Source organism: Zalophus californianus, chromosome 3, assembly GCF_009762305.2.
Source record: "Zalophus californianus isolate mZalCal1 chromosome 3, mZalCal1.pri.v2, whole genome shotgun sequence".
NCBI lineage: Eukaryota > Metazoa > Chordata > Mammalia > Carnivora > Otariidae > Zalophus > Zalophus californianus.
In genome coordinates this window covers 62,037,053-62,064,060 of record NC_045597.1, presented here as the reverse complement: position 1 = coordinate 62,064,060, position 27,008 = coordinate 62,037,053, and the positions used below count along the sequence as shown (strand labels likewise).

Genomic DNA, 27,008 nt, shown 5'->3' with positions numbered 1-27,008 from the left:
CCAGGCGCAGGGGAGCTCTCTGGGTCTCCGGGGCCGCCGCCCTTTGCGCTCCCGCGCGGGAGGGCGGGGCGGAGGGCCGGCCAGCGGCCGACGTGGGTGTTAACCGGCTGCCCAGGCCGCGGAGGCAGAGCCGAGAGCCCGCGGCGGAGCCCGAGCAGGACGCGCGGCCAGCTGGCGCGGCGGTGAGCGCAGCCCCAGCCGGCGCTCCGGGCTGCAGGGAGCCCGCGCGGGGGGCTGGGGGGAGCCGGGTGCGAGCAGCCGGCCGGGGCTCTGGGGTCTGCGGCCCGGCACGCCGTACACGTGCCCAGGGAACTGCGGGCGCAGCGGCCGGGGCGAGCCAGAGACTCGCGGGCTCCGCGGCCTCCTTCCCGTAGTGTTCACCTGCTGGGAAGGTTGGCCTCTTTGCCCCCTCGGAGTTGCATCAGGCCTCTGGGCACCGCGCCGCCGCTGCCCGGGGCGGGGGCGTTTATGAATGGGAGACTCTTGCAGGTTGTTGGGATAGAGTCAGGGAAAGTTGGAAGCAGTCTCCCTAGTAGCGGCCCCTGTGCTCACCAGGATCCGGAGCCCCGGAGCAGGAGCGCCTGGCCGGCGTCTTAGCGGCCAGACGGGCTGGCATCGCCGCGCCCTGTGTCCCGGTTCTAGTAATCGGCGGGCGGGCGGGAGGGCGGCCGCCTGCTGCGCCAGCTTGAGCCTGAAGCTGAAATCTTCCCGCAGTTCGCGTTACCAGGTGGAGAATGCGGCCTCAGAACGTTCCTCTGGTCGAGAAATTCATTTTCTTAGGAAACAAGGCTGCGTGGTTCGCGAGGTTGTTTGTCTCTCCTGGGGTCGGACCCACGTGTACTTGCAAGAGGGGTAAAGGGACACCAAAAAGATTCAGTTTTTCAACTGGCTCAGGAATGAGTAACTCCTGCTTGACCAGTCTTGCCTCCTCCAAGCCATATGTTTTTTTTTTTTTAAGACTTCTTGAAGCCGCCTTCTTAAGCTACTCAATAATTTGAATCAGTTGCCCACACGTTCTGAGTTAATCTGTTAGTTCCCATCACTGTGTAGTATTCTAATACTATGAGCGTTACTTGTGGGATTTGATGTGTTTAAGTTTGGCTTACCTGAAGGGGTTAAATTCACACTGATGACAGTACGATCTATGCCTTTCATATAAACTAAAAAAAAATACCCACACCTAAAGAACGCGTGGAGACACCACATTGGTTGGGCCCTATGTGACTACCCACTTGCCTCCATTTTTCCTTTAAAAGGCAAGGTTGGATGTTTTTTTTTTTTTGTGGTCAGGTTGGAATGGCCTGGAATTAAGTATTGGTTGGTAGGTACAGACTCAAAAGGCAAGACTTGAGTTGAATCCACTGACTACTTGTGTGACCTTGGAGAAGCTCTTGCCTTCTGGCCTCAGTTTTCCATCTGGTAAAGGAGATTGGATTAGGACCCTTCTCTAGGTACAGGATGGCCACGACCTTATCAACTGTAGTTATTGATGCTGCCTCTCCAGTCCTATCAGTAACATAAAATGCATGTCTTTTCTGTTTAACTTAGTTGCTTTTTCAAGTCCAGTACTGTGCTTTTGTGTTTGCTGGTTTTACAATTTTTTTTTGTAAAGAAAGCAAGATTCTTGGTGTCTGGTCATTCGCAACATGGATCAAGTGGTTAAAAAGCTTCTTAGTGGATAAAATTATTTTATGCTGACGTTTAGGTTGACATTGGGATTCATTAGTGATCCAGCTGGCCCACCACCCTCTGAGAGGTGGTCTGACTCGGGGCACAAAGGTCTTTAGTGTGATGAATAAAATTTTTTCCTTGTTGTTCGCGGATAAGTCACTTACATAGTTTGAAAACCACACAGAATTGGTTAACTTGATATTCTGTGTTAATGAACCACCTTTCCTTTTTAAAAATCTGTATAAAGTCCATTCCTCTGTAATAGTTGATTTTTGTTTAAAGGTAGAGGAGTAGACTCTAGTTTTCCCAAACTTTTTAGGCTCTAGCCCAAACATGCTGAATCAAGATCACTAAGGAGAGAGGCCTGGTTATTTGAATATTTAACAGGTGCCCCAGTGATTCTTATCAAACAAATTTAGGACACAGTGGACCAGGTGTTGCTTTTCAAAATGTGATTGGTGGTCAGTCATTATCAGCCTCATCTGGGAGCTTGTCACGACTGGCAGGGTTTCTGGTCCCACCTGAGGCCTAGCACATCAGAATCTGTATTTTAACAAGGTCCCCAGGTGTTTTGTGTATACGGTTATGGTTGAGAAGGTCTGGAGATGACTTTGATGACAATTACTAATGTTTGGTGCTATGCTCTTTAGTTCTAAGAACATCTGTCCCATGTGACTTTGTGATTGCCTTTGTATTATGATAATACTTCTATTATTCACCTTATATATAGGACTCCAGTTTTAGGGGCCCGAGGGCCCACCCTGCTGGTGACAGAGCAGGCACTCAGACCCACTCGTGTCACTTTGCAAAGCACCTAATCCATTCCTTTCCAGACCTACTGTTTTGTGACCTCCTCTTAGGGACTCAGCCCAGGCTGCTGTCTGAATTTAGAACTGAGCCTAGTTGACTGATAGTTCCACTCAGGCCTCTGAAAAACTAGTTTGATATGGCTTGGGTGTCTGTGGTATTTGGCATTCATTTGTAAGCTTTTCAGAAAAGTCGTTGAAATGCTCCCTACAAGGGCTGTAGCTTTGATACTCGGGGAAGGTTTTTGACTTGTGAGTTTTTTATGGGGAGATGGTGGGTGGGGAGAAGGGGAGGCCAGTCGGCTAAGCTGCGTTGGCACCTTTACCGCCCCCCCCCCCCGCTTTTTTTTTTTTCCCGGAGAACCGGTCTCTCAGCTCCCAGAGGTCGAGGTCCCAGTAACTAGGCAGCAGTTCTAGAGAAAGGAAGGCTGCAGAGGCCTCACTGATGGTGAGCTCTTGTCTCCTTTCAGGGACATGAGACACCCGTCATAAGCTCAGAGAGTTGCCTTCCACGGAGACCAGCAGAGGAGTAGGCGAACATGAAGTCCAGTCCTGCTATCCAAGCTGCCATTGACCTCACGGCGGGAGCTGCAGGTAATTCCAGGGGAAACCCCATCCTGTATTCTTCAATACCTGCTACAAGTGAGATCCAGTGAAAGGATGGTGAAAATATCACCTTTGTCCCTCCAGAGGCAACATGCTTTCACCTTGGAGTAATGGAAGTATAATACTGTCTTCTAAGAACAGCAGAAGGTAGAGTAGTTCCCTTATAGTAAAACTTTATGAGTCAGGGTGCAGGGTGGGAATGTCCTCACTTTACAGCTGGAAAACTGCACAGCGCAGAGCTGAAGTCCCTTGTCCATTGTCGCACAGCTGGGATGTGCAGGTGACGTGGGATTTTACTCCAAGCCTGGCGGTCTTCAGAGCCCTTGTAGTCCACAGTCACACTTCCAGGGAAGTCCTATTTACTGTCCTTATCACTGCCAAGGCAAGAAAGGAGGACAGCCTTTAGTAAATGAGCCTGATACTTGATGGTTTCTAAAGCCCTGAAAGGGAAGGAGAGGCTCTAGGATTTGCCAGGGAATGGTGGTCTGGGCAGGGGCTGAGACCCAGGGCAGACTGCGGCCTCACAGGGCACAAGTAAATCCTCCTGGGCAGTGCTTGCAACACACAGGTCACTCTTTGGAAAGATTAACGTTACTCAGCCTGAGGTCAGTAATTGGAAGTGTATGGGTGGTTGACTTGGTTCTCTGGGTTCCTGTGTTATTTTAGAGCCAGAGGAGTGCTGGAATGCTCCTATTGCCCAGATGAAAACCCTGGTTTACCCTTGCCCCGTACACTGATTCTTATAATGGGTTGCAGCTCCTGGGAGTGGAGAGGTCAGAGGGGTGAGTTGCCCATTGTCCTCTTACCCAGTGGGACCTCCCGGGTCACCAGATCAGGTGCGGCCACAGGGCCACCACCTGTCATAGTATCATTCCCTTAATGGTGAAAAAGAAGTTGCAGTTTAGAGAACAAAGTATTTTCTCATGAACCAAAGGTTGACCAGGTAGGCTAATGAGAAAGGCTACAGATGGGGCATTACAGATTGATAAAAAGTATAGGCATCAGCCCTCAGGTGAGAGACCACGGGACTGTCCTGGCCCAGGAGGAGGGAAACCTAAGGGCTGCCTAGGTATTTCCCCACTGGCTTTGCCTGCTGAGTACCCTGGGTCAGTCCCATCCCAGCTGCAGCCCCTAGGCCCTATGAACCACCCCCCATGCCACATTGGGATGACACTGACCATGGGAACGGTGGACCCATTTGCTTGCCTCTGCAGTCCTGCGAATGCTCTGTGCTCAGAGTTTGTCTCTCCCATAGGATGGTATTTAACCACAGGAGAGAGTCTCAGCTTTTGGAATTAAATGTCCATCAGTCAGTCTGCCAAAGATGTAGACTCTGTTGTGATAGAATTTTCTTTTTCCTAGAAAGGCATTTCTGTGTGGACAGGTATTTGGATGCCACATATGTGCTCTACAGTGAATTTTAAAGATACAGATTGCAATTGTATTGTTGGGAGTCTGGTGTGTACGGCTTTTGCTGGTGGACATGCTTTTTTACAATAGTATTCACATGTTTTGGGCCCATCTACATACGGCATTTAATTCTCTTGATAACTAGTTAGGATTTCTTCCTGCACTGGTCACAGAGGGTCACCCCTCACTGATGTAGCATTGCCCTGCAGCGTCTAACTTTGGAGGACAACAGGCCCCTTTGCAGGGGTCTGTGCTTTAAGCCAAGCAAGGGGCTCCTCGGCTGGCAGAGGAGCCTCCTGTTAGTGACCTGAGAACTTCTGGGAGGTGCATGGAATGCAAACAGAAAGCCATAGCTCCACTTTGGATGGGTCTCAGTCTCCCAGTGATGGCGCTAGAAGGGCCTTCAGAGACCTTTGGCTCTAACGCTCACTGTATATGTAGAAAGGAGACCCGGAGAGGGCGAGTGATTTGCTCATGATTGCACGGATAGATGGTGTCAAGGCAGGGCTAGGCTGTTGGTTGTTTGGTTCCTTGACTGGCCCTGTTGTTGTCTTTGTTTTAATACTCCATAATGGGCCAACAGCACTCCTAGGGGTGGAGGTTAGTCTCAAGGCTCTGTTGCCACTGTCTGGATCGGGACATTGGGCCATCAAGGCCTGAGGTGATCTAGGTGTAGCATACATGTGTTCTTTTCCATGTCCCTTCTTTTCTTTGAAACAAACCTCCCCATCCAGCAGGTTTGTGGTCTAGTTCATCTACTATAAAGTTCTGGGAAGCTGTCACTGCCTGTCTGCTAGTATAGGAGAAATTCCAGGAAAGAAATTCCAGAAATTCCAAGCAGCTAGGATGGGGGAGACTTTGCAGAAGATAGGTCATTGGATAATGTTGAAATGAGGCAGCATGGAGCTCAGAAGATAAATTGCCTTCATGAGGAACGTTGGTCTCTCTTTAAGATACAGTAGTTTGACCACTATAACCCACTCCCTGCTTTGACTGCTCGGTTGCTCTATGCCTTAACTAGCCTAGCTTCTCAGTGTGACCTAGACCATTGACATTTATCCTCTCATGCCAAAATTCGTGTTTCTCTTGGCCATCTGGATGTCTTCTTTGGAAAAACATCTATTCAGGTCATCTGCCCATTTTTTACTTAGAATGTTTGGGGTTTTTTTTTGTTGTTTTTCTTTTGGGTGTTGAGTTATAGAAGTTCTTTATATATTTTGAATATTAACCCCTTATCAGATACATCATTTGCAGATATCCTCTTTCGTTCAGGAGGTTGTCTTTTTGTTTTGTTGATGGTTTCCTTCACTGTGCAAAAGGTTTTTATTTTAGTGTAGTCCCAATAGTTTATTTTTGCTTTTGTTTCCCTCACTTTAGGAGACCTATCTAGAAAATTGTTTCTAGGCCAGTGTCAAAGGGCTTACTGCCTATATATTCTTCTAGCAGTTTTATTGTTTCGGATCTCACCTTTAGGTCTTCGATCCACTTTGAATTTATTTTTGTGTATGGTGAAAGTAGCCCAGTTTCATTCTTTCGCATGTAGCTGTCCAGTTTTCCCAGCACCATTTATAGAGGAGACCGTTTTTTCCCCATTGCATATGGTTGCCTTCTTTGTTGTGGAGTAATTGACCCTATAAGTGTGGGTCTATTTCTGGGCTCTTTATTCTGTTCTTTTGATCTGTGTGTCTCTTTTTGTGGCAGTACCATACTGTTTTGATTATTACAGCTTTGTAGTATCTTTTTTTTGAAAGGAAAAGGTTTAATATAAAGATTCAAGATTAACATCAGCATAAATGCTAAAATTACCCTTCTCTTGATAAGAGTCCAACTTTTGCCTTTTTCTTTCTAACTTCTCCTGCCATCTTTTTCCCTGTGTTTCTCTGTTACTTTCACCCCACCTCTTCATGTCCATGGTTATATTGACTGATTCGCTCCCTCTCCCCAGTAGTTTATGCTTGATCTTAGCCAGAAGGCCGAGAAGTAATCCCCAGTGGTTTAGAAAGTATACTCCTACACAAGTTACGATGATTAGCATGAATTTTAACACACCCTTTAACTTTACCAACATCTAGATAGTATCTGTAACTTTTTTTTCGTCTATTCCCCAAGTACACTGTTAGCTGTTCATCTTCCTGGGTAGAAATGTGGCATTTTATTTTCCTGTTTTCCTTGTGGATTTTCTGGTGCGGGAGAAAGATAATCTATATGGTGTCTATGTGTTTATAGTCACCCTAGATTGCTAAAGTATATCCTCCAGTAATTCTTTCAAAAGGCATATGCAAGAAATAAACTGTGAGTTCTTTGGTATCAAAAAATGTCTTTGTTTTACCTTCAAAATAAAATGCCCCTTTGGCTGGATGTAGGATTCTAGGTTTAAAAACCTTTGCCTGCAGAACTTTTATGATACTACCCCATTTACTTCTAGCATCCAGGGTATCCAATAAGTCTGCTGTCAATCTGATTCTTGTTCCTCTGTACGTTCTCTCTCCTCTTTCTGGAAGACTTTGATTTTTTTTTTTTTTTTAATCCTTGGAATTCCCAGATTTCTAGGAGTAAGTCTCTTTTCATCAGTCTTACTAGGTACTTGGTAAGCACTGACAATCTCAAGACCTGAATCTTTCTTTAGCTCTGGAAAGTTTTCTTCAGTCATTTCCTTAATTATTTCCTCTGCTCCATTCCCTTTATTATCTTTTTCTGGAATTCCTGTCAAGTAGATGTTGGAGTTTCTGGGTCTATCCTCTGTCCCTGGATCTTTCTTTATGATTCGTTTGAACAATTGCATTGTATCCTTAGAGCATTCCTCAAGTCGATCTTCTAGATCATACCTTGTCTCTTCAGGTATGTCTCTTCTGCTATTCAGAGCATCTATTGAGTTATTTCCAAGACCTCTGGATGGTAATTTTTAATATTTCTAATCTCCTCTTGTATCTCTCTGAAGTTACTAATTACACTTCTTCTAAAGTTCTGTTTCTTACGTTGTCTGTTTCTTTAGATGTTGGCTCCTCTGCAGAGTTTTGTGTCTGTTTTTCTTAAAAATGTGGTGATTCCTGATGAAGTACTGAAATTTGTATATAAATGCCTTTTCTGCTTACCAGAACTTACCTCTAGTGACTTTGAGGGATAGGCCAAACACAAGATCAGACAGACTGTCCCAACTCCTTGATTTATGAGCATAGCTGTTTCTTCTTTATTCTGGGGTTTTTGTTCCATCCAAGGTTTCACCAATTTTTTCTTCTCAGAGTCCCAAGCCACATAATTACAGCCAATTTCTTTAAGTCCACTTGAGGCCTCTCTTTTCTCAGTCTGGGAGGCAGTCTTTACATGTTCTATTTCAGAGTCCTCTCCTTCTTCCCACGATAAAACTACTTCCATTTCTCACTCTGGACTTTCTTCATCCTCTGGCTCAGAATCTTCTACCTCTTTAATTAAAATTAAAAGCCTCTCTCCCCCCCACCTCCCTTCGGGAAGCCTCTCCCCCCGCCCCCCTTCGGCAAACCTCTCCCCCCTCCCCCCCTTAGGCATGCCCCCCCCCCCCCCCCCCCGCAAGCCTCTCCTCCCTCCTCTTCTAGCTCTGAGGCATCTTCCTCTTGAGGGTTTGTTTTTTCTTCCTCCTGAGTCTCTTAAGCTCTTCACCTTCTCTGGCTCAACAACCTTTACCTCTTTAACAAATAGTTCAAACCATCACCGGTTTCCTCCCCAGTTCCATGCTTTGAATCTACTAGTTTTATCTACTTTTTGTCGAATTTATATCTTCCTCCTTTCTGTTTTCATTTTGTGGGAGAGTATCTTTCAGTAATTCTTTCATAAATGATTTCTGGCTGGTAAATTTGATGAGGCTTTGCATATTTGAAAAAGTCCTTCATGCTTTAATGCTTAAATGCTAATTTAACTTGGTATAGAAATTAGGTTCAAAATCATTTTCCCTTAGAATGTTAAAGACATTATTCCATGGCTTACTAATGTTCAGTGTTGCTGATGAAAAGTCTGCTGCCAACCCGAGTATTGCTCCTTCATCCTCTCTGGAGGTTTGTAGAATGCTCACTTTATTCTTTAAATTCAGGGGGATTTTTTCCTCTCTTCTTTCTTTGACCAGTTCATCCTCTGCAATCTCTCTGTTCTCTCCTGTTCCTTCTATAGGATGCTGCATCTCTGTATCCATCAACTGTATTGCTTATGGCTTCCTCCACACTTCCCATGACTTTGTGATTTTGTGATTCATCATGGGACAATTCCTTATTTTGGTTTGTATTGTACTCTTTAGCTTCATCTAATTTGCTAGTTATTTCTTTTCTTTTAAAAGTCAAAATTTCAATATCCTCAACTATTTTAGACTGTGCTTCTTCTGTTTCCTTAATCCTATTTTTTGTGCGACTAAATCTTTTATTTATTGCCACTCCTACTGGAGTTCTTTGGATTTTTCATTACTTCTAAAATTTCCTTCAGGTTATTTTTTTTTTTTTTAAGATTTTAAATTATTTACTTGAGAGAGAGAATGAGCACAAGTGAGTGCAAACAGCAGGGGAGAGGCAAGAGGGACGGAGGGAGAGGGAGAAGCAGACTCAGAGGGAGAAGCAGAGACAGAAGCAGAAGCAGGGAGCCCTACTTGGGGCTCTATCCCAGGACCCTGAGATCACGACCTGAGCTGAGGATAGATGGTTAACTGACTGAGCCACCCAGGCGCCCCTCCTTCAAGTCATTTTTAAGAAATTTCCTTATCTCTTCAACCGCTAAGTCCAGATTTTCCATCAGGCCTTTAAACTTCATCACGATAACTATTGACATGTCTTTGCCTTTTAATTATAATACCTGAGCCGCCATCTGGTCAGTTTCTAGCAACTGAATTCTTTCCTGATGGTGATATTTTCTTATTTCTTTGCAAAAGTCTAGTAATTTCTTTCTTTTTCTTTTTTTTTTATTAAAGATTTTATTTTTAAGTAATCTTTACACCCAATGTGGGGCTTGAACTCACAACCCTGAGATCAAGAGTTGTATGCTCTTCTGACAGCCAGCCAGGCACACCAAGTCTACACACAAGACATTGTGGATATGTATTGAAAATGGAGTGTTTTATTTTCCTGAGGAATTTTTGTTTTTGCAGGCCTGCTAGACTCTCCCAAACTAAAAAATCTTGGAAAAAAAAAAATACACACACGCACACATAAATAATCCAGTGAGGGTGATTCACCTGGAAGGAAGGTCTCTGCAGAGCAGGATTTTGTCTTCTGCATAGCAGTGTCTCAGTGCCTGGACAAGGGATCCAGGCTGAGGACACACACACATGCCAAGGGCTTTGTAGTATATCTAGAAATCTGGGATTGTAATACCTCCAGCTTTGTTGTTCTTTCTCAAGATTACTCAGGGATGTTTGTGGTTCCATACAAATTTTAGGATTATTCTGGTTCTGTGAAAAATGCTGGTGGCATTTTGGTAGGGATTGCATTGAATCTGTTGATTTGCTTTGGGTAACATGGACATTTTAACAATGTTTGTTCTTCCAATCCACGAGCATAGTACGTTTTTCCATTTGTGTTGTCTTCAGTTTCTTTCTCATTGCTGTATAATTTTCAGAGTACAGGTCTTTTACCTCCTTGGTTAAGTTTATTCCTAAGTATTTTATTCTTTTTGGTGCAATTATAAGTGGGATTGTTTTCTTAATTTCTCTTTCTGCTACTTTGTTATTAGTATATAAGAAATGCAACAGATTTCTGTATATTTTGTATCCTACAAATTCATTTATCAGTTTTAATTTTTTTTGGTGAAGTCTTTAAAGTTTTCTTTATTTTAAGTAGACTCCATGCCCACTGTGGAGCATAATGCAGTGCTTGAACTCATGACCCTGAGATCAAGACCTGAGCTGAGATCAAGAGTTGGATGCTTAACCAACTGAGCTACCCAGGTGCCCCTAAGGTTTTCTATATGTGCTATCATGTCCTGTGCAGGTAGTGACAGCATAACTTCTTCCTTACCAATTTGAATGCCTTTTATTTCTCATGTGATTGCTGTGGCTAGGACTTCTATTACTATGTTAACTAAGTGGTGAGTATGGACATCTCTGTCTTGTTTCTGATCATAGAGGAAAAGCGGTCAGCTTTTCACCATTGAAGATGATGTTAGCTGTGGGTTTTTCATAGATGGCCTTTATTATGTTGAGGTATGTTCACTCTAAATCTACTTTGTTGAGAGTTTTTTTTCACGAGTGGATGTTGTGTTTTGTCAAATGCTTCTCTGCATTTATTGAGATGATCATATGGTTTTTATCCTCTTGCTAATATGTATGGTGCTCCCATTGATTGATTTCAGAATATTGAAACCACCCTTGCATCCCTGGAATAAAGCCTACTTGATCTTGCTGAAGGATTATTTTTTCTGTATTGTTGAATGCTATTAGCTAATATTTTGTTGGGGATTTTTGCATCTATGTTCGTCAGAGGCATTAGCTTGTAGTTTTCTTTTTTGTAGTGTCTTTGTCTGCTTTTGATGTCAGGGTAGTGCTGGCCTCCTAGAATGAATTTGGAAGTTTTCCTTTTCTATTTTTTGGAATATTTTGAGAAGGATAGGTATTAACTCTTCTTTGTGTTTGATAGAATTCACCTTTGAATCCCTCTGGTCCTGGAATTTTATTTGTTGGGAGTTTTTTTTTTTTAAATTACTGATTCAGTGTCCTTACTAGTGATTGGTCTGTTCAAACTTTTTTTTTTAAGATTTTATTTATTTACTTAGCACAAGCAGGGGGATCAGCAGGCAGAGGGAGAGGGAGAAGCAGGCTCCCTGCTGAGGGGCTCGATCCCAAGACCCTGGGATCATGACCTGAGTCACCCAGGTGCCCCTCTGTTCAAATTTTCTATTTGTGATTCTAGATGTTTCTAGGCATTTATCCATTCCTTAGAGGTTGTCTAATTTGTTGTGATGTAATTTTTCATAATCTTATAATCCTTTGTATTTTTGTGATGTCCGCTTTTTCTTTTTTATCTTTTATGGTTTTTTGTCTTTCATATGTCTGCTCTGATCTTTCTTTCTACCTTTGGGCTTTGTTTTTCTTATAGCTCTTTTTGGTATAAGGTTAAGTGGTTTGAGATTTTTCTTGTTTCTTAAGTTAGGCCTATATTGCTGTAAATTTTCCTCCTAGAACTACTTTTGCTATACCTCCAAGATTTTGGGGCATTGTGTTTTCATTTTCATTTGTCTCCATGAATTTTTTGATTTCCCCTTTGATTTCTTGGTTGACCCATTTAGTGTTTAGTAGCATGTTATTTAACTTCCATGTATTTGTTCTTTATGGTTTTTTTCTTGTGATTGATTTCTTGTTTCATACTGTTGTCAAAAAGATGCTTGATATGATTTCAGTCGTCTTATATTAATTGAGATTTATTTTGTGGCCTAACATATAGTATATTCTGGAGGATGTTCCATGTGCATTTGACATGAATGTGTAATCTGTTTATGGATGGAATGTTCTATATGTATCTGTTATGTTCATCTGGTCTAATGTGTTGTTCAAATCTACTGTTTCCTTGTTAATTTTCTGTCTGGGTGATCTGTTGATGTATGTGGAGTATTAAAGTCCCCTACTATTACTGTATTACTGTCAATTTTTCCCTTTGTGTCTGTTAATTGCTTTATGTATTTAGGTGCTCCTATGTTGGTGCATAGATATTTATAATATCCTCTTGTTTTCTGGTTGGATTGATCCCTTTATCATTATGTAGTGCCCTTCTTTGTCTCTTGCTAAAGTGTTTATTTTATGGTCTATTTTATGTAAGTATTGCCACCCCAGCTTTTTTTTTTTTTCCTTTGCATGTTAAATGTTTTTCCAGCCCTTCACTTTCAGTGCATGTGTTTTTAGGTCTGAAGTGAATCTGTTGTGGGCAGCATGTAGATAGGTTTTGCTTTTTTTTTTTTTTTAATCCATTCAGTCACTTTTTTTTTCTTTTTCTTTTCTTTCTCTTCTTTTTAAATGCCATGCCCCATGTGGGGCTTGAACTCATGACCTGTAGATCAAGGGTTGTATTTTCTACTGACTGAGCCAGCCAGGCGCCACCCCCCCACCCCTTTATCTTTTGATTGGCGCATTATGTCCATCAAGGGCCTTTTTTGATTGGAATATTTTGAAAATGATATGCCTCCCTGTGCTGTTAAACAGAACATTTATTGAGTGCCTCCATCGGGTTTGAGGTTCTCCATTCTGCATGGGTGGACAAGGTGATCCTGGACTTTCTGGTGAAGGGTCTGCTTCTTGGTCATTAGCTCTGCCCTCCCCATTTTCACCACTGACACCATCCCTGCCCTGATAGATTTCCTTAACACCTTGTCATTTTCTGACATAACTATTTTGAGCGTAGAAAACCCACAACACTGGCCTTGGTAAAATGTAGAGTGCATCATGGTCTAAGCCCCTCTCCTGCAGAATAAAGTGCAGGGCCTTTTGGGACACCTATGAAAGAATGCAGAACTATTTCCATTTTTCGGTCAAGGAGAATGAGATGATCAGAGGTCTGTGCTCTAAGCAAGTGGAGAAATTCATAGTTATTCATAGCTTCATGGATACTTGATGTGTATCTGAGGACCTGCTAGGTCTCAGTGGCTGGTGCTGGTGTTCAGAATAGTCATCACCCACTTAAGGGGGGCCTGGACAGTATGGTTTATGATAAATTACATGGGAGTCAGTTACCTCCATAGATGAAAGGAGAGAATTGTAGTTAGCATTTGAAAATGCACTAGCCTCCTACCTTCTCTCTGTTGGAAATGCGACTGTTACAGATATGCAACAAATGCATATATTAACAACTGGACTATTCAAAATAAAATATGGAAAAGGGTTAAAATATGGAAAAGTTCGAGTTAAAATTGTAATGCTCTGAATGAAATGCTTTATTCAGTTTATCTGCATCTAGGTTACCTAAATTATGTACTCTCTTTAAAAATGTTGACATTCACTTTTTCTTTCGGAATAAGTATTTTTATATAATTAGGGTCCTATTTTATTCCTATAAGTACCTGAGAGAAAATAACTATAATTGTAGTAACATCTTATTGAATTATATTCCACTAATTCAGAACTGGGGATAATTTGGCAAGACAAAGTGGAAATGTATCATTACTTCCCTAGAAGAAATGAACTTTCCTAGAAGAAAGTAGGGAAGGATCCCAGATATACTTGTGATTGCTTAAAAGAAGAACTCACAGTTTTCAGACTCCTTGAAAGTGTCTGTTAATCTGCTAGTAATTACATGGGAGTTATTCAAAACAGCCCCTCTTCTGTCTCTACTCTGCACGATTAGTCAGAATAACTGTAATGTCAAAGTTATGAAATCGCATTTCTTAAATATTTATGTAAGCCTTCAACTTTTTTTTTTTTAAAGATTTTATTTATTATTTGAGAGAGAGAATGAGAGGGGGGAGGGTCAGAGGGAGAAGCAGACTCCCTGCTGAGCAGGGAGCCCGATGTGGGACTTGATCCCGGGACTCCGGGATCATGACCTGAGCCGAAGGCAGTTGCTGAACCAACTGAGCCACCCAGGCGCCCTCAACTTTTTTTTTTTTTTAAAGATTTTATTGGAGCAAGAGAGAGAGTGTGTGAGCAGGGCAGGACCAGGGGGTGAAGGACAAGCAGACTCCATGCTGTGCACAGAGCCTGACACTGGGCTCGATCTCAGGACCTGGCCATCATGACCTGAGCCCAAATCAAGAGTCTGATGCTTGACCGACTGAGCCATCCAGGGCCCCCAGCCTTCTCTTCAATTTTGATGAATCTTTAAAAACCTAATCCAATGGTTAGGTTTCCTGACACAGGCAGGGGATGTCTGAGATACAGTGATCTCTGAGGCCCAGGAAAGGTGGATGCATTAACCAGTGGCATTTCCCAAATGCTGACCCAGTCCAGGGTCTGGGGATATGACAGGGTGGTTGCAGTTCATTCTTTTCCTTACGTTCAGACATTTTATTGGTCATCTACAGGAGTTTAGATTTTGCTGTTTTCTAAACTCTTAACAATATAAAAGCATAAAAATACATGATTGATGCTAAGCAAAGGTAAGTTTCAGTGCATTTTCTATTCAAATACAAATCATTAATTGGTAGAGTCCAAATGAAGATTTTCCGTAGGGTCAAATTTTAGCTCTTTAGGGATTAGCCAGGCTCTTTGTCATCTTTATCTGTTGCCTCTTTCCCTGTTTTTCTGATAGTCATCTGTACTGCTGGGCATTAGGCAGAGAGGAGGGATTCACTCCTGCCAGACTTCTCCCCCTCCTTTTGGTATGGCTGCACACACACAGAGTACCTGCTCTTCATGAGCCATTCATGCAGCAGCTGTTATCTTAAGCCTTCTCATCCATTTTTATTTAATCCTCATGCTAACCAGATGAGGAACCAAGGCTCCAAAGTTAATATCGCTTGTCCAGAATCTCACAGCAGAGCCAGGCTTCAAGCCCGGGTCCATCTGACCCCATTGCCAACACCCCAGAACACACGCCACACCTTTGCGTCCTCTGGTTTTGACTGTTGAACACATGTCTGTCTCTCCCACCGAGGGCAGGCTCCTTCAGGGCCGGAGCTGGGTGCCAGGCACGCTGGAGACCCTCTGTTGTTGATCGGACTGGGCTTGAAGGTTTGGGAGGGGGAGAGGTTGAAGTGAACTGCAACAGAAGGCAAGCCCTGGGGGAGGCTGCTTATCTCTCATTTCCGCGGGTGTCTGAGACTGCGTTCTAAAACAGTACACTGGTGCTGGAGAAGACTTCTGTCCTGGTTTTAGGGGGCACGGCATGTGTACTGACTGGGCAGCCCTTTGACACCTTGAAAGTGAAGATGCAGACATTCCCCGACCTGTACCGGGGCCTCACCGACTGCTGCCTGAAGACCTACTCCCAGGTGGGCTTCCGCGGCTTCTACAAGGGGACCAGCCCAGCGCTGATCGCCAACATCGCCGAGAACTCTGTCCTCTTCATGTGCTATGGCTTCTGCCAACAGGTGGTGCGGAAAGTGGTTGGATTGGAAAAGCAGGCGAGGCTGAGGTGAGTTGTGGGCACTAATGCTTTTTCCATTTGTTTAAAAAGACAACACTGTTGCATTCATTCAGTCAAGATTTTTATGATAATCTCCCCCTTTATGGGAAGAATGTTTTCCTTTTTTAGAATAACCACTTCCTCTCTGATCGTGAAGTCATATACCGTCATCATATAAAACTTGGAAAACAGGTATTCTGCAGAAGGATTGCCTGTGTTGAGAATACGTGTTGGTATTCTCCAGGAAGATGCTTTTCAGATACTACTTCTCCTGTGGGCACAAGGGCTGGACTGGAGCCATAGATGCAACTTGTGAGCCGAGTTTCGGGTTCCACTTCATCAGCAAAATGCAGAGGATTGGAAGAAGCTGCCTGAGCCAGATAGGTTTGAGAGAAACTTAGAATTTTAGGAAGAGTTGGAAGCATCTGTGAAGATGGAGATGAACCTACTCTTTGGTCAAGTCTGCCCAAACATTAGACTTTGGCTTGTGCTTAATCCCTTGGATGTTTGTTTACACAGAGACTATAAAGAATTCAGGAACCACTGGGATGTGTAGCCCTTCCTTTTTTCAACGTTGATTTATTTTAAATCATTTAAAATTGTATCAGTTTCATGGTTGCAAAGGGCAGATAGCCATATGGGTCGTTTGGAATTGGAATCCCCATTGTAACTCAGGTCCCACCTGACTAAGGTAGGCCCCTTTTGTACAGAAATGTTCTCTGGAGGTACCTAGCAGTCTCAAAGGTGTGCCCTTTTATAGGCAAGAGTTTTGTCTTCATGGATGGAACTTGTTTTTTGAAGGTTTGGGACTGGATGAAATCACACAGGGAGTAGCATCTGTAGAGAGCCACGCACTGATTCTAGGACCTTCCAGCCCAGAAGGGTCGCAAAGAAGAGGAGGAAGTAAAGAAGCAGGAGACAACCCAGAAGAATGTGGGGTCTCATGATAGAGACTGGACAGAACACTGTAGCGACTGTCGCTCTCCCCCCGGGGGGAGACTTTGGGAGGAGACCAGAGGTTTAGGTCCCCTGCAGCATTCCTAGAGGAGGACGCCTTGTGGAGAAGACAGAGACAGCAAGCAGCCACATGAGGTCCTGGAGGAAGTCCTGCAGCCAAGAAGCCATCCTGTTTCACGTGACCTAACCCCGCACCCTGCTCGTTTTTGGGCTTGGTGAGGTGGCAGCCGGCTGCATCTTCATCCCGCAGAGCAGTGTTTGCTTATTACCTGGCAAGGAAATGCTACCTTGGAGTTTACAGAGCTGGGACACCCTCGGCTGTCCTGTTTTGTTTAGCCCTCATCATGGTCGTGGGAGAACAGCAAAGCCTGTGCTGTTCTCTGTTTGAGAGATGGGGACTCTGACATGCAGAAAAATACTGGCTTAGGATCCTATTATTTGAGTTTACAGCCTAGAGTGGACCCACAGCCATGTCTTCCGAGTCCCTGCCCAGTACTCCTTCTGTAAGACCAGAGTCGGGGCTCTGGACTATGTGGTAGGGGTCGGGTCTAGAGGAAAGTGTGATAAGTAGAGGCGGAGAAAGGAAAGCAGTGCTTGGAAGAACCTGCCGTGAATTTCAGCCATAATACCGTAAATATTTGCCTGTCCTTGGTTTGAACACCACCCCGAGTAGGGTTCTCCTTTGACCTTTGGCCACGTGAGGTCTTAACACAGCAGGAGTGTTCAGGTACATGTTTGTTGAATGGGTGACAAGCAGTTGATTCTTCAAATTCTATCCTATGCCTCCTGGGGTTTCAGTTCCGGGTCCAAATGCCTCTACTGCAGGTGCAGCCTGGGGCCCCGCACACCTCATTGAGTGCCCTGGTAGAGGAGAGTATTTATGAGAGAGCCAAAGTCCACTGCAAGTCTGATTTGGCCTTGTTGTTGCACCAGAACAACTTGCTTGTATTCCTTCAGGCGGCCGACTCATTACTGCATCTTAGGTTGAATAGATGTCCATGTCGAGTGATGTCACCTTTGTTCCAGCAAAGTTGGCAACTCTGGTTACTGACCCTAACTGACTGTTGCTGGTCAGCGCGTTGATGGAGAGTCCCTGAGGGAGACAGAGTATGGATCTGCAGGCTGGCTGGAAGACCGCAGAAACCACTTTAAGCTTTGGTTTTGACAACTGCTAAGTAGGTGTGAACCATGTTGGACAGTTTCCATACACTAGAAGCCAAGTGCAAGTATAGTCGTATGTCTGGCTCTCGCCAGGTAATGGTCTGATACCTGATTCTCTAAAATGAAAAGCAAGTCCAGACTGCAAGCAGCGTCTTCCCCCTGGAAGAAAGCCTCGCTCCCAGGCAACTCTTCTGCGACCTGAGTGTGTAGCATGCCCCAGGCCTGGGCCCCTGGCCTCCATCTGCCCAGTGGCACTGAGACCAGGTCACCAGGGAATAGAAGGTTGGGGCTTAGATTGGAGGTGGCCCCTGATTTTATGCTCCTGTCTGACCTCGGTTTGTGTTTAACGGAACTCTGCGACAGCTGAATATGCCAGGTCTGTTAGGCTTTTGCTCACGGTTTGGGGAAAACCTGTGAGGGGTTCCCACTACCCAGGGCAGCCAGGTGAGTGGGTTACCTGTGGTGTCCCGGTGGTTAGGTGACAGCGGGCTGCTGGCGTTGGACAGGTGAGAGTCAGGGAGCCAGTCGTCCTGTGAGCAGCTGGGTCCTTCCTGCCCGACCCCAGGTGCCCGCCGAGCTCCTGTGACAGAATACTGTCTGGGTTGGAAGGGATCTTATTTTCCGACCCTCGTGAACGCTCGGAGAATTCCTGACAACTGATTTCTCAGACTTTGCCCTGTATTTTTGAACTCTGATGGGCCCTCACTTTCACAGCCCTGCTGGTGGCTGGTGGTACCAGACACTTCTGAGGTGAGATGAATACTTCGGGTTTTTGTGTTGATGTGCATTTGTTCCTTCATTTCGATTTCCAACGTAGCCATTTTACCTCCAGCCATCGAGCTTGCTGATGGGCACTGCCCTCACCCTCCCCCTCTTCCAGCATCGCGTGCTCCTGGCGCCCTCTGTGGCTGAGGTCAGGAGGTCGTCAGTGGAGCTGGGAAGTCTTTCTGCAATGAGCAGCTTTTTGGTTAAAAATTTATCTGGGGCTTTCATCTACAACAACAGTTATGTTATACACGTGGCTGCTCCAGGTTGGATTTTGGGCACGCACAGATGGCTCCAGAACCTTGTTTTATGAAACTTAGTGGCAGATACACTGAAGTATTGATGATCTGTGTCTTTGGGGTGGTGGGAGTTTAGGTAATTTTTTCCTCCATCTTTTTTTTTTTTTTTTTTTTGGTTTTGTTTTGTATATCCCTATGTCTTAGTTCAGGCTGCTGTAACAAGGTACTATCAGCTGGTGGCCTAGACAAACGTTTATTTCTCACAGTTTGGGAAACTGGAAAGTCCAAGATCATGGTGCTGGTTGTTGGTGTCTGGTGAGGGTCTATTTCCTGGTTTACACAGGGACACCTCCTTGCTGTGTCCTCAAAGGGTGGAGAGAGATCGGTGGTCTCTTAAGACAGTAATCCCATCATGGGGGAAGTTCTACCCTCACGACCTCATCTAAACCTAATTACCTCCCACAGGTCCCCTCCAAATACCATCATTTTTTGGGGGGGAGCTAAGGCTTCAGCATAGAGCTTTAGGGATGGGGGATACATTCTATGTACATTCTGTACATAGCACTCTGACTAATAAAAGGGGCATGGATTTTGCTGTCAGGCAGACCCGGGTTTGAATCCTAACATTACCACGTAGTAGTGGTGTGACTTTGGGTGCATTATGTATTCTATGTATTGTTTTTCCACATGAAAAATGGGGTGTTGGTGTTGGCCTCACAGAGCTTTGGGATCCTTAGATGAAACTGTGTGCAAGTTCCCAGTGGGCACTCAGGAAAGTGTTCCTCTCCTTTGATGCTTGCTCTCCCTTACCAGCGAGTGCTTTGCATGGTGAGTGAATGAATGTGTAACCGGCCTCCTGTGCTGGTTCCCTTCCAGTGACCTGCAGAACGCGGCCGCGGGTTCCTTCGCCTCTGCCTTTGCTGCCCTGGTGCTCTGCCCCACCGAGCTTGTCAAGTGCCGGCTGCAGACCATGTATGAGATGGAGTCATCAGGAAAGATAGCCAGAAGCCAGAAGTAAGCACTGCTTGGGCACAAACGTCGGGGCTCTGTTGCCTTGGCGCACTGAGTATTTGTCAATTTTATATTATACTTAAAACTACGTGGCAGAGAAGGAGATTTATCTACTCCAAAATACTGTGTTTTTTAGAACCCTTTCCCCTACCAGGCAGAGGATAGCTTTCTGAATGAACTTTCTGATGGTTGGATCCACCCCTGCTCCCACAACAGAACACTGTATGCGGATATTCAATACCTGGGAAGCGGGGGGTGGGGGGCTCGTTGAATGTGGGAGGCATGGTCCCCAGCTGTGTTGGAGGCACATAGCAGACAGCTTTGGAGCCATGTCTGAGAGCTGAGCCTTTGTAAGTGCCAATTTGGGTTCCAAGATGAATATTTGATGCCCATTCCCAGATTTCACGTGGGCTGATCAGCCCAGATCCCAGGGTGACTTCCTTACCTCCCTCCCCGATCCTTCACATGTCCCCACAGAGGGCTGGGGTTCTGAGAACACTCCTCAGAGCCCTCGTGAGCTACTCTGTAACCATCAAAACACTCAGCCTTGAAAACAGATTCTAGTTACATGAGAGTATGTCATATGCAGTATGATTTATTTAGATTGTAAAGCAATTTATTGTCTATTACTCTCAATACTTATTTATCTTAACATCTGGCCGACTAAAGCTCTTTGTCACTGTGTCTGTAAATCTGATGGGAAAAATCAGATAAATTGACCATTTACAGAATTAGTCTCCTCCCGGTGAGGATGGGGTCTCTAATAGCGCTCTGTATCTTGCACCCTTGAGATCCATTACAACCAGTTTGAATCTGTTATTTATAGCCTAGAGGTCCAAAAGCATGTCTTTAAAACTTTTTGTTGAAATAAGTGTACACACAGAAATTGTAAGTGGGGGTTCTAATAGTCTTTAAACAAACACTATTGTAACCAGTGCCCAGATTAAGAGGTAGAACATGAACAGCACCCACAAAGTTGCTCTCATATCCCTTAGAAGTAGGTGATGGGTATTAAAGAGGGCACGTGTTATACACAGTGAATCATAGAACACTACATCAAAAACTGATGATGTATGGCGATTAACAACATAATAAAAGAAAAAAGTAGTTTAAGGTATTTTTAAAAAATTTTTAAATTTAAATTCAATTTAGTTAACATATAATGTATTATTAGTTCCAGGGGTAGAATTTAGTGATTCATCACTTACATACAACACCCAGTGCTCATTACATCAAGCACCCTCCTTAATGCCCATCACCTAGTTACCCCATCCCCCTACCCACTTCCCCCCCAGCAACCTTCTGTTTGTTTCCTAAGGTATTTTTAAAGAAAGTAATTGTTGGCTCCAAAAACTTAAGCGAATGGACACCTTGCACAAAAGTAAATATTGGCTGACTACATTTTAGGTGTGGCTGTGCCCACCCAGGGGTATATGGTAGCCTGGGGTTAAGACTGGGGTAGCCTGGTGCTGTTTGTTTTTCTGACAGATAAAGCCTGCCATGGTTCACACCATCAGGAAGAGGGGTCTACATAGAAAGTGTCCTGCATTCCAGCTGCTACAGGGCTCTCATCATCTTGAAATAAAAATTCTTGCATACCTACTTTCTAAGAACTAAATTCTCGGTGCTTCTTGCCCTATAGAATTTCTAAGAATTTCCTTTGTCTTGCCTTCAAGTAACATCTATTCCCTTGCTCATTCCCTGCACTAACACAAAACAAAATACACCCTAAGCACGTGAACAGATTCCTTCCATACACACCAGTTCAAAAGAAAGATTGAGGAGGGTAGGCATTGAGGGAGGTAGAGGACTGAGCAAATACAAGGCCATTTTTTATTCTTGCTGAGCTTGGACAGCTCCTTCTTGTAATTTCTCTTATTTGTTATTGGAAGGAAGTGGGTATTGGCTCTTTTACATCTTGGATAATGACATCTGGAATGTATGAATGCACTTTTTTTTTCCCCAAATGAACTGAAAAAAGAATTTGTTTATTGAGGGCAAGAGGATGCAAGCAGTTTAAAAATCAAGAGCTTGTCTGGCTTTCCCTGACTTTTCTTTCTCTGCTTGTCAGATGGTTGGATTTTATTTGTACATTTTCTGAGGGTCCCGATCTGCTCATGGAATCCTTTATACAGGGGGAAGCTGTGGGGCAGATTCCTGAAGACCCCTTCCCCCTCCCTGCCCTCGGGAGAACTGTCATTGGGCAGGAGTGTTGCTCAGTGCCATCTACTTCTTTCCCTTCTGTTTCATGTGTACCACAAAACAGACATTGCCTGCAGTGGTGAGCCTAGCAGTTAGTGAAAAGCAGCTCTGGGAGCCCGCTCTGCCGTGTTGGCACTGGTCCAGGTCCTTCATTGTTTTGTCCACAGCCAGAGGAGGGCTTTCTGATTTTCCAAAATTCCAGGGACCTCCTTTTCCGGGAGTATTCCCAGGGCTTCCTTTGCTTAGTGGCACACTTGGGAAAGGTGAACATGGTTCCATTTGGGGTTCTGGCGTGGTCTGCTGAAATCTTGGCCGGACGTGCGGCCGGCACACGCAGCTCTGTATGAATGTGCACTTGAATAATGTGTCATCGCTGTTGGGTAGTTCAGGTGAGAACAGCTGTCCGAAAATAATAATTGTATCTGTGCTTCTCTGAGATTTCCTCCCTGCAGAAGCCTCTTATTCTCAGAATTTGGGTCGCTCAGTTTCTAGAATCAGCTGTTCCCTGCCTGCCCAGGGCTGAGCCAGGCCTGCCACCGGGCTGGGAGCGCTGCCCTCCCCCCCCCCCCCCCCCCCCCGCCACCACCACCCTAAGCACAGCTCCCTCTTTGCAGCACCGTCTGGTCCGTGGTGAAGAGCGTCCTCAGGAAGGACGGCCCCTTGGGCTTCTACCACGGCCTCTCCAGCACCTTACTCCGAGAGGTGCCCGGCTATTTCTTCTTCTTTGGCGGTTACGAACTGAGCAGGTCATTCTTTGCCTCAGGGAGATCGAAGGATGAACTAGGTAAGCGTGCGCTGGGGTTTCTGGAGGCTGGAAAGGACTTTGGCACCTTCCTCAGGGTGTACTCATGTCCTCACCACGGGGCTGAGGCTGTGCATCCCAAACTTCTTCACTAGAATAACGTTTTAGGGGAGAATGCAGAAATTGCTTTCCTGTGGGAAATCTCCAATAGCAGTGTAAATCGCCTGTAGAGCATTTTGCAATAAGCATAAAACTTGGTAATAAAGTTTGATAGTGTTTTCAGAGCACTGAAAACTGTCGTTCTTTCTAGCTTGTCCTGTGTAGCTGCTTGACACAGCCATGTCCATGTTTGGCTTCCATGAATGATTACTTTTTTGTTCTCAAACCCATCCCTTCAGTGTTTTGGACTTATTCTGGGGTTAGGCAAGCTCCCAGGTTTAAGTATCGTGTTTAATAAGACAACTTTGGTTTTCATGGTAAAGGAAGAATCAGGGCTGTGGGGCATTAAAATAATGAAAAACTTCAAACTGAGAGGGTTGGAAGAAACGTGACCTGTGTTTCATTGGGCACTGTTCTCCTTCCCCATGGGGCGGGGGCAGGGGGGTGTTGCCATGTTGCTGGGGGCCTGCTGGTTCCGTGTGGGCCAGCCCTCTGGAGGGCAGGCTAGGTGGGAGCCCACAGTGCCACAGTGACTGGCACCAATGTGGTCCTCCCGTGATGAGGGGCAGACCCAGAGTGCCACATGGGTCTTTGTGCCCGCTGAGCAGGGAGCCCGAAGGGGGCTTGATTCCTGAGGTCATGACCTGAGCTGAAGGCAGACGCCTTACTGACTGAGCCACCCAGGCGCCCCAAGGATCAGCATTTTTGTTCCCATCTACCTGCTGCCACTCCTACACTGACCTCTGGAAATGCTGTTCTTGAGACAAAAACCGCTGTTTGCTCATGTCCCTGTCCAGGCCCTGTCCCTCTGATGTTAAGCGGTGGAGTTGGTGGAATCTGCCTCTGGCTTGCTGTTTACCCAGTGGATTGCGTCAAATCCAGAATTCAAGTTCTTTCCATGTCTGGAAAACAGGCAGGATTTATCGGAACCTTCATAAGCATTGTGAAAAATGAAGGTGAGTCTGCTCATTGCAGAAACGGAGTGGCTGTGTACGGACTGCTCATTTCGCTGTAAGCCTCGTTGAGGTTGATCACGTGTGCATGGTTGCTCTCTCCCCCAGTCTCCTGTCCCTTTTCTAGCACAGTTTCCCGCTTCCAAACCCCTTCTTTAGCTTCTTTCCATTCTCAAGAACATTTGATGTTGTTCCTCACTCCTGGGCCAGGATTTTTTGTTCTAAATAGCCTGGAGGGAACTTTAAAAATACAGACTGTGCCTAAGGGCACAAATGCTTTGAAGTCAGCACCACTTGTTTTATATAATATAGGTCGTATCAGAAAATGATCTCTAACAGAGCCACCAAGGGATTTAAAAGAACGTGCAGCAAGTCCTTAATGCTAAGACTTCCTGAAGGTGATTGGCTCTGAATTTTGAGAGTTATGCAGGAGGGATAAAGATTTTCTAGATGATGTTCGTATAAAGCCAGGATCGTGCCACTGGTGAATAAAGACCTGTCCTTCCAGCATCCACTATACATCTTCCACCTTGGGATGTGAACTTCTCGGCCTTGATTTTGAGAGAGAGCACAGTCGCAGGGTGTGGAAACAGTTTAGTTCATACCCCAAGTTGCATGACACTTCATAGTTTCACAAAGTACTTAGGCCTCCCTCGTCCACTTGGATCTTCATAACCGCCTTGGGCAGTGCCAGCAGTAGACACGGGACTCTGACTCTGCTTTTGGCCCGATGCCTCATGGTCTTTGCCTTCCCAGGTGACCCTGCAAGGCTGCCGCCCCCTCTGGTCCTGGGGTTGCTTCTGTCTGCCCAGGTGGGGCCTCCGCTCTGCCCGGTCCGCTTGCCAGGAGTGAACCGGGCCTGGGATTAGCGTGCGGTACCTACGCATCACCCAGCTTTGCTGGAAGACCTGATGCCTGTCCTCGTTTCCATTAGTCTCTTTCATTCCCATTCATCCAGGGAAACCTGGAAAAAGTCCTCCCAGCACTTGTTGGCGTTCAGTGTGTTGTCTGGATTTGTAGGTGTCCAGCCCTGTGCTCTGAGGCTTCACAGGGTCTCTCTGAGGAGGGGCGTCTTCAGTCTTTGATCACTTTTTGTCTTCTAGGAATAACGGCCTTATATTCTGGGCTGAAACCTACTATGATTCGAGCATTCCCTGCCAATGGGGCGCTCTTTTTGGCCTATGAATATAGCAGGAAGCTGATGATGAGCCAGTTTGAAGCCTACTGAAGTGTCCTGGTGAACCGAGATCCAAGTTCAGGCGTTTGACGACTACAGTTCATCTCAGGGTTTCATGGAGTACAAGACCAATGTGGAATTATTTTGGTTTCGTAGGAATTTTGTTTTGTTTTTTGGTCTTCCCTTATTCTACCCTAAATCTTACACTTTGTGGAAAGGGCCTCCATTTTATATCCTAAAATTTCTGCCCATATTTGTACTGAAGTAGAAAAGTTGCTGCTCTTGTCCTTGGTGGGACATTAGGGGTGAGCTGCCAGCCCTGCACACAGTCTGAAAGGCTAAATATAGTTTTGTCAGGGCTTTAGCATAAACCTGTATGTGTCCATGCAGATTGGATGGTCACATGTTGAATTCTCAGATCTCACCAGAAAACCTCAGACGTAACCATGTTTCATGAAGCTGGCTATGAATGATTCCTCATTCTAGATGTAGGTTCTCTTTTAAAATCTTAGTACATGCACTACACTAAGTTGTTTTTCTGTGGTGCTTGAAAACTAAAATATCCATGTAGATTTTGTAGAGGAGAACATACTTGCATACTGGTGTGGCTTCCATGTGAACGATTTAAGTTAGGAGTAAGCCTCTTGGATTTTCCCAAGATGTTCTACTGTTAAAATAGTGCCATTCATTTCCTTGGTGGGATCATCTTCTGCACCGGACGCACTGTCAGTAGCACGCACCTCACCTGCGCCAGCTTCCCTTCTCCCAAAGAACTTCCCCTCTGCTGGGCTTTAGCTTGAGGGAGAGGCTGAGGGGAGGGGGCTCTGCTGCTGTGCTTTGTGAAGACCTGTGACTGACAACAGCCCTTAGCTGCTTCTGTCTCTGGGTCCTGGCCCGGGTAGGATTCCAGAGTATTTCTTTGGACCGTCTATGGGCTGTTGATCCACTTTGGACCACTCACTTATTGCCTCCCCCGATCAGAAACCCTTCCCGGGAGCAGAGTGCCAAAGCCAAGAGAAGCCCTTGTTCCCTGTCTGGTGCCTGAAGGACAGTGCTCGTGGGCACAGTCCTCTCTCTGATGGAACTGGCCAGAACCTAGTGCTTGTCCTCCACAGTGAGTGATGTTGGGGCTGACCCTTTAAGTTTACCTTGGGATCCATGATTGCCATGTTTCTTACAGTGTTGGAGCCTTTTACATTTGGTACTGGCAGTCCATGGATTTTCATGATTGTATAAAGTGGCAGACTTTATAAAGCGAGGAAACAAGCAAAGTAATTTTATTAAGCTACACCATATGTATGCACTAACAACCACCATAAAACCCCAGGCCCACCTGGTGTAAGGGGGTCCTTTCTTGTCCCCACTTAGGTAAGCCTCCTCCTTCCATGCTGCTCCAAGACCAGCACGGGCTCTCTCAGAAACAGGTGTCCGTAAGCAGCCTGTTAGGCTAGAAGCGAGCAGGCTGACACTGCCAATGTCTGTCCCGTGTGCGTGTCTGTCCTTGTTGGCACACTGTAAGCCTTGCGTGAACCCTCTGGTTTCCTGAAGCTTTTTGTTCTCTGCAGAGCCTCTGTGCTAACTCTAGCCATGCACCAGAAGCAAGAGGGTCAGGGAAGCGAGCTGCTGACCCCCGGGGGCTGCTGCAGACTTTTGGGGAGGGGGGTGCTCGGGGTTGTGCCTCATGGACTCCAGAGCAATGGCTGGTCTGCCATCTGCTTTTTCTTTGAAAGAGAATCATGTTTTCTACCTTTTCTCTCCATTCTTAAATGGTCAGTAGCTACTGAGTGGTGCTTCATCTGGACAGGCCTGGACTGAAGCAAAAGAGAAAATGGGGACTGGCTTCCAGCAGGAAGTGAACTACTTCGGAATCCCTGAGCCCAGCCCAGTTAGGCTCGTCGGTAGTGGACCTTCTCACGTTGTCCTTTAAAGATTTAACTACCTGCAATAGCAACAGTCCGAGGCAAGTAAAAGTAGGAGTAAGGAATGAAACCTAAATCAGGGGAATTTTTTTTTCATTCTGTTTGCTTAATTCATGGTTTGGTATTTGGACACAATTGGTACCATTTCAGCTCTGTACTCCAGACAAAAACTGTAACTTGAAATCATGTTTAAAGCAATTCTGTTCTATCATCATTAAATTATTTACCTAATA

At 45.2% G+C, this 27,008-nt stretch overlaps 1 protein-coding gene across 2 annotated transcripts; it reads left to right on the top strand.

The window, feature by feature from the left end:
- SLC25A15 (solute carrier family 25 member 15) lies at positions 1-27,008 on the top strand. Of its 2 annotated transcripts, none has more exons than XM_027590612.2 (7): positions 1-182; positions 2,948-3,071; positions 15,241-15,499; positions 19,489-19,626; positions 22,440-22,609; positions 23,524-23,682; positions 24,783-27,008. In XM_027590612.2, the coding sequence occupies exons 2-7, from the start codon at positions 3,017-3,019 to the stop codon at positions 24,905-24,907; spliced, it is 906 nt and encodes a 301-aa protein (XP_027446413.2). In that variant the 5' UTR covers positions 1-182; positions 2,948-3,016; the 3' UTR covers positions 24,908-27,008. The 2 variants fall into 2 exon arrangements, with proteins under 2 accessions (XP_027446413.2, XP_027446414.2); XM_027590613.2 differs by lacking the exon at positions 1-182 and adding an exon at positions 586-727.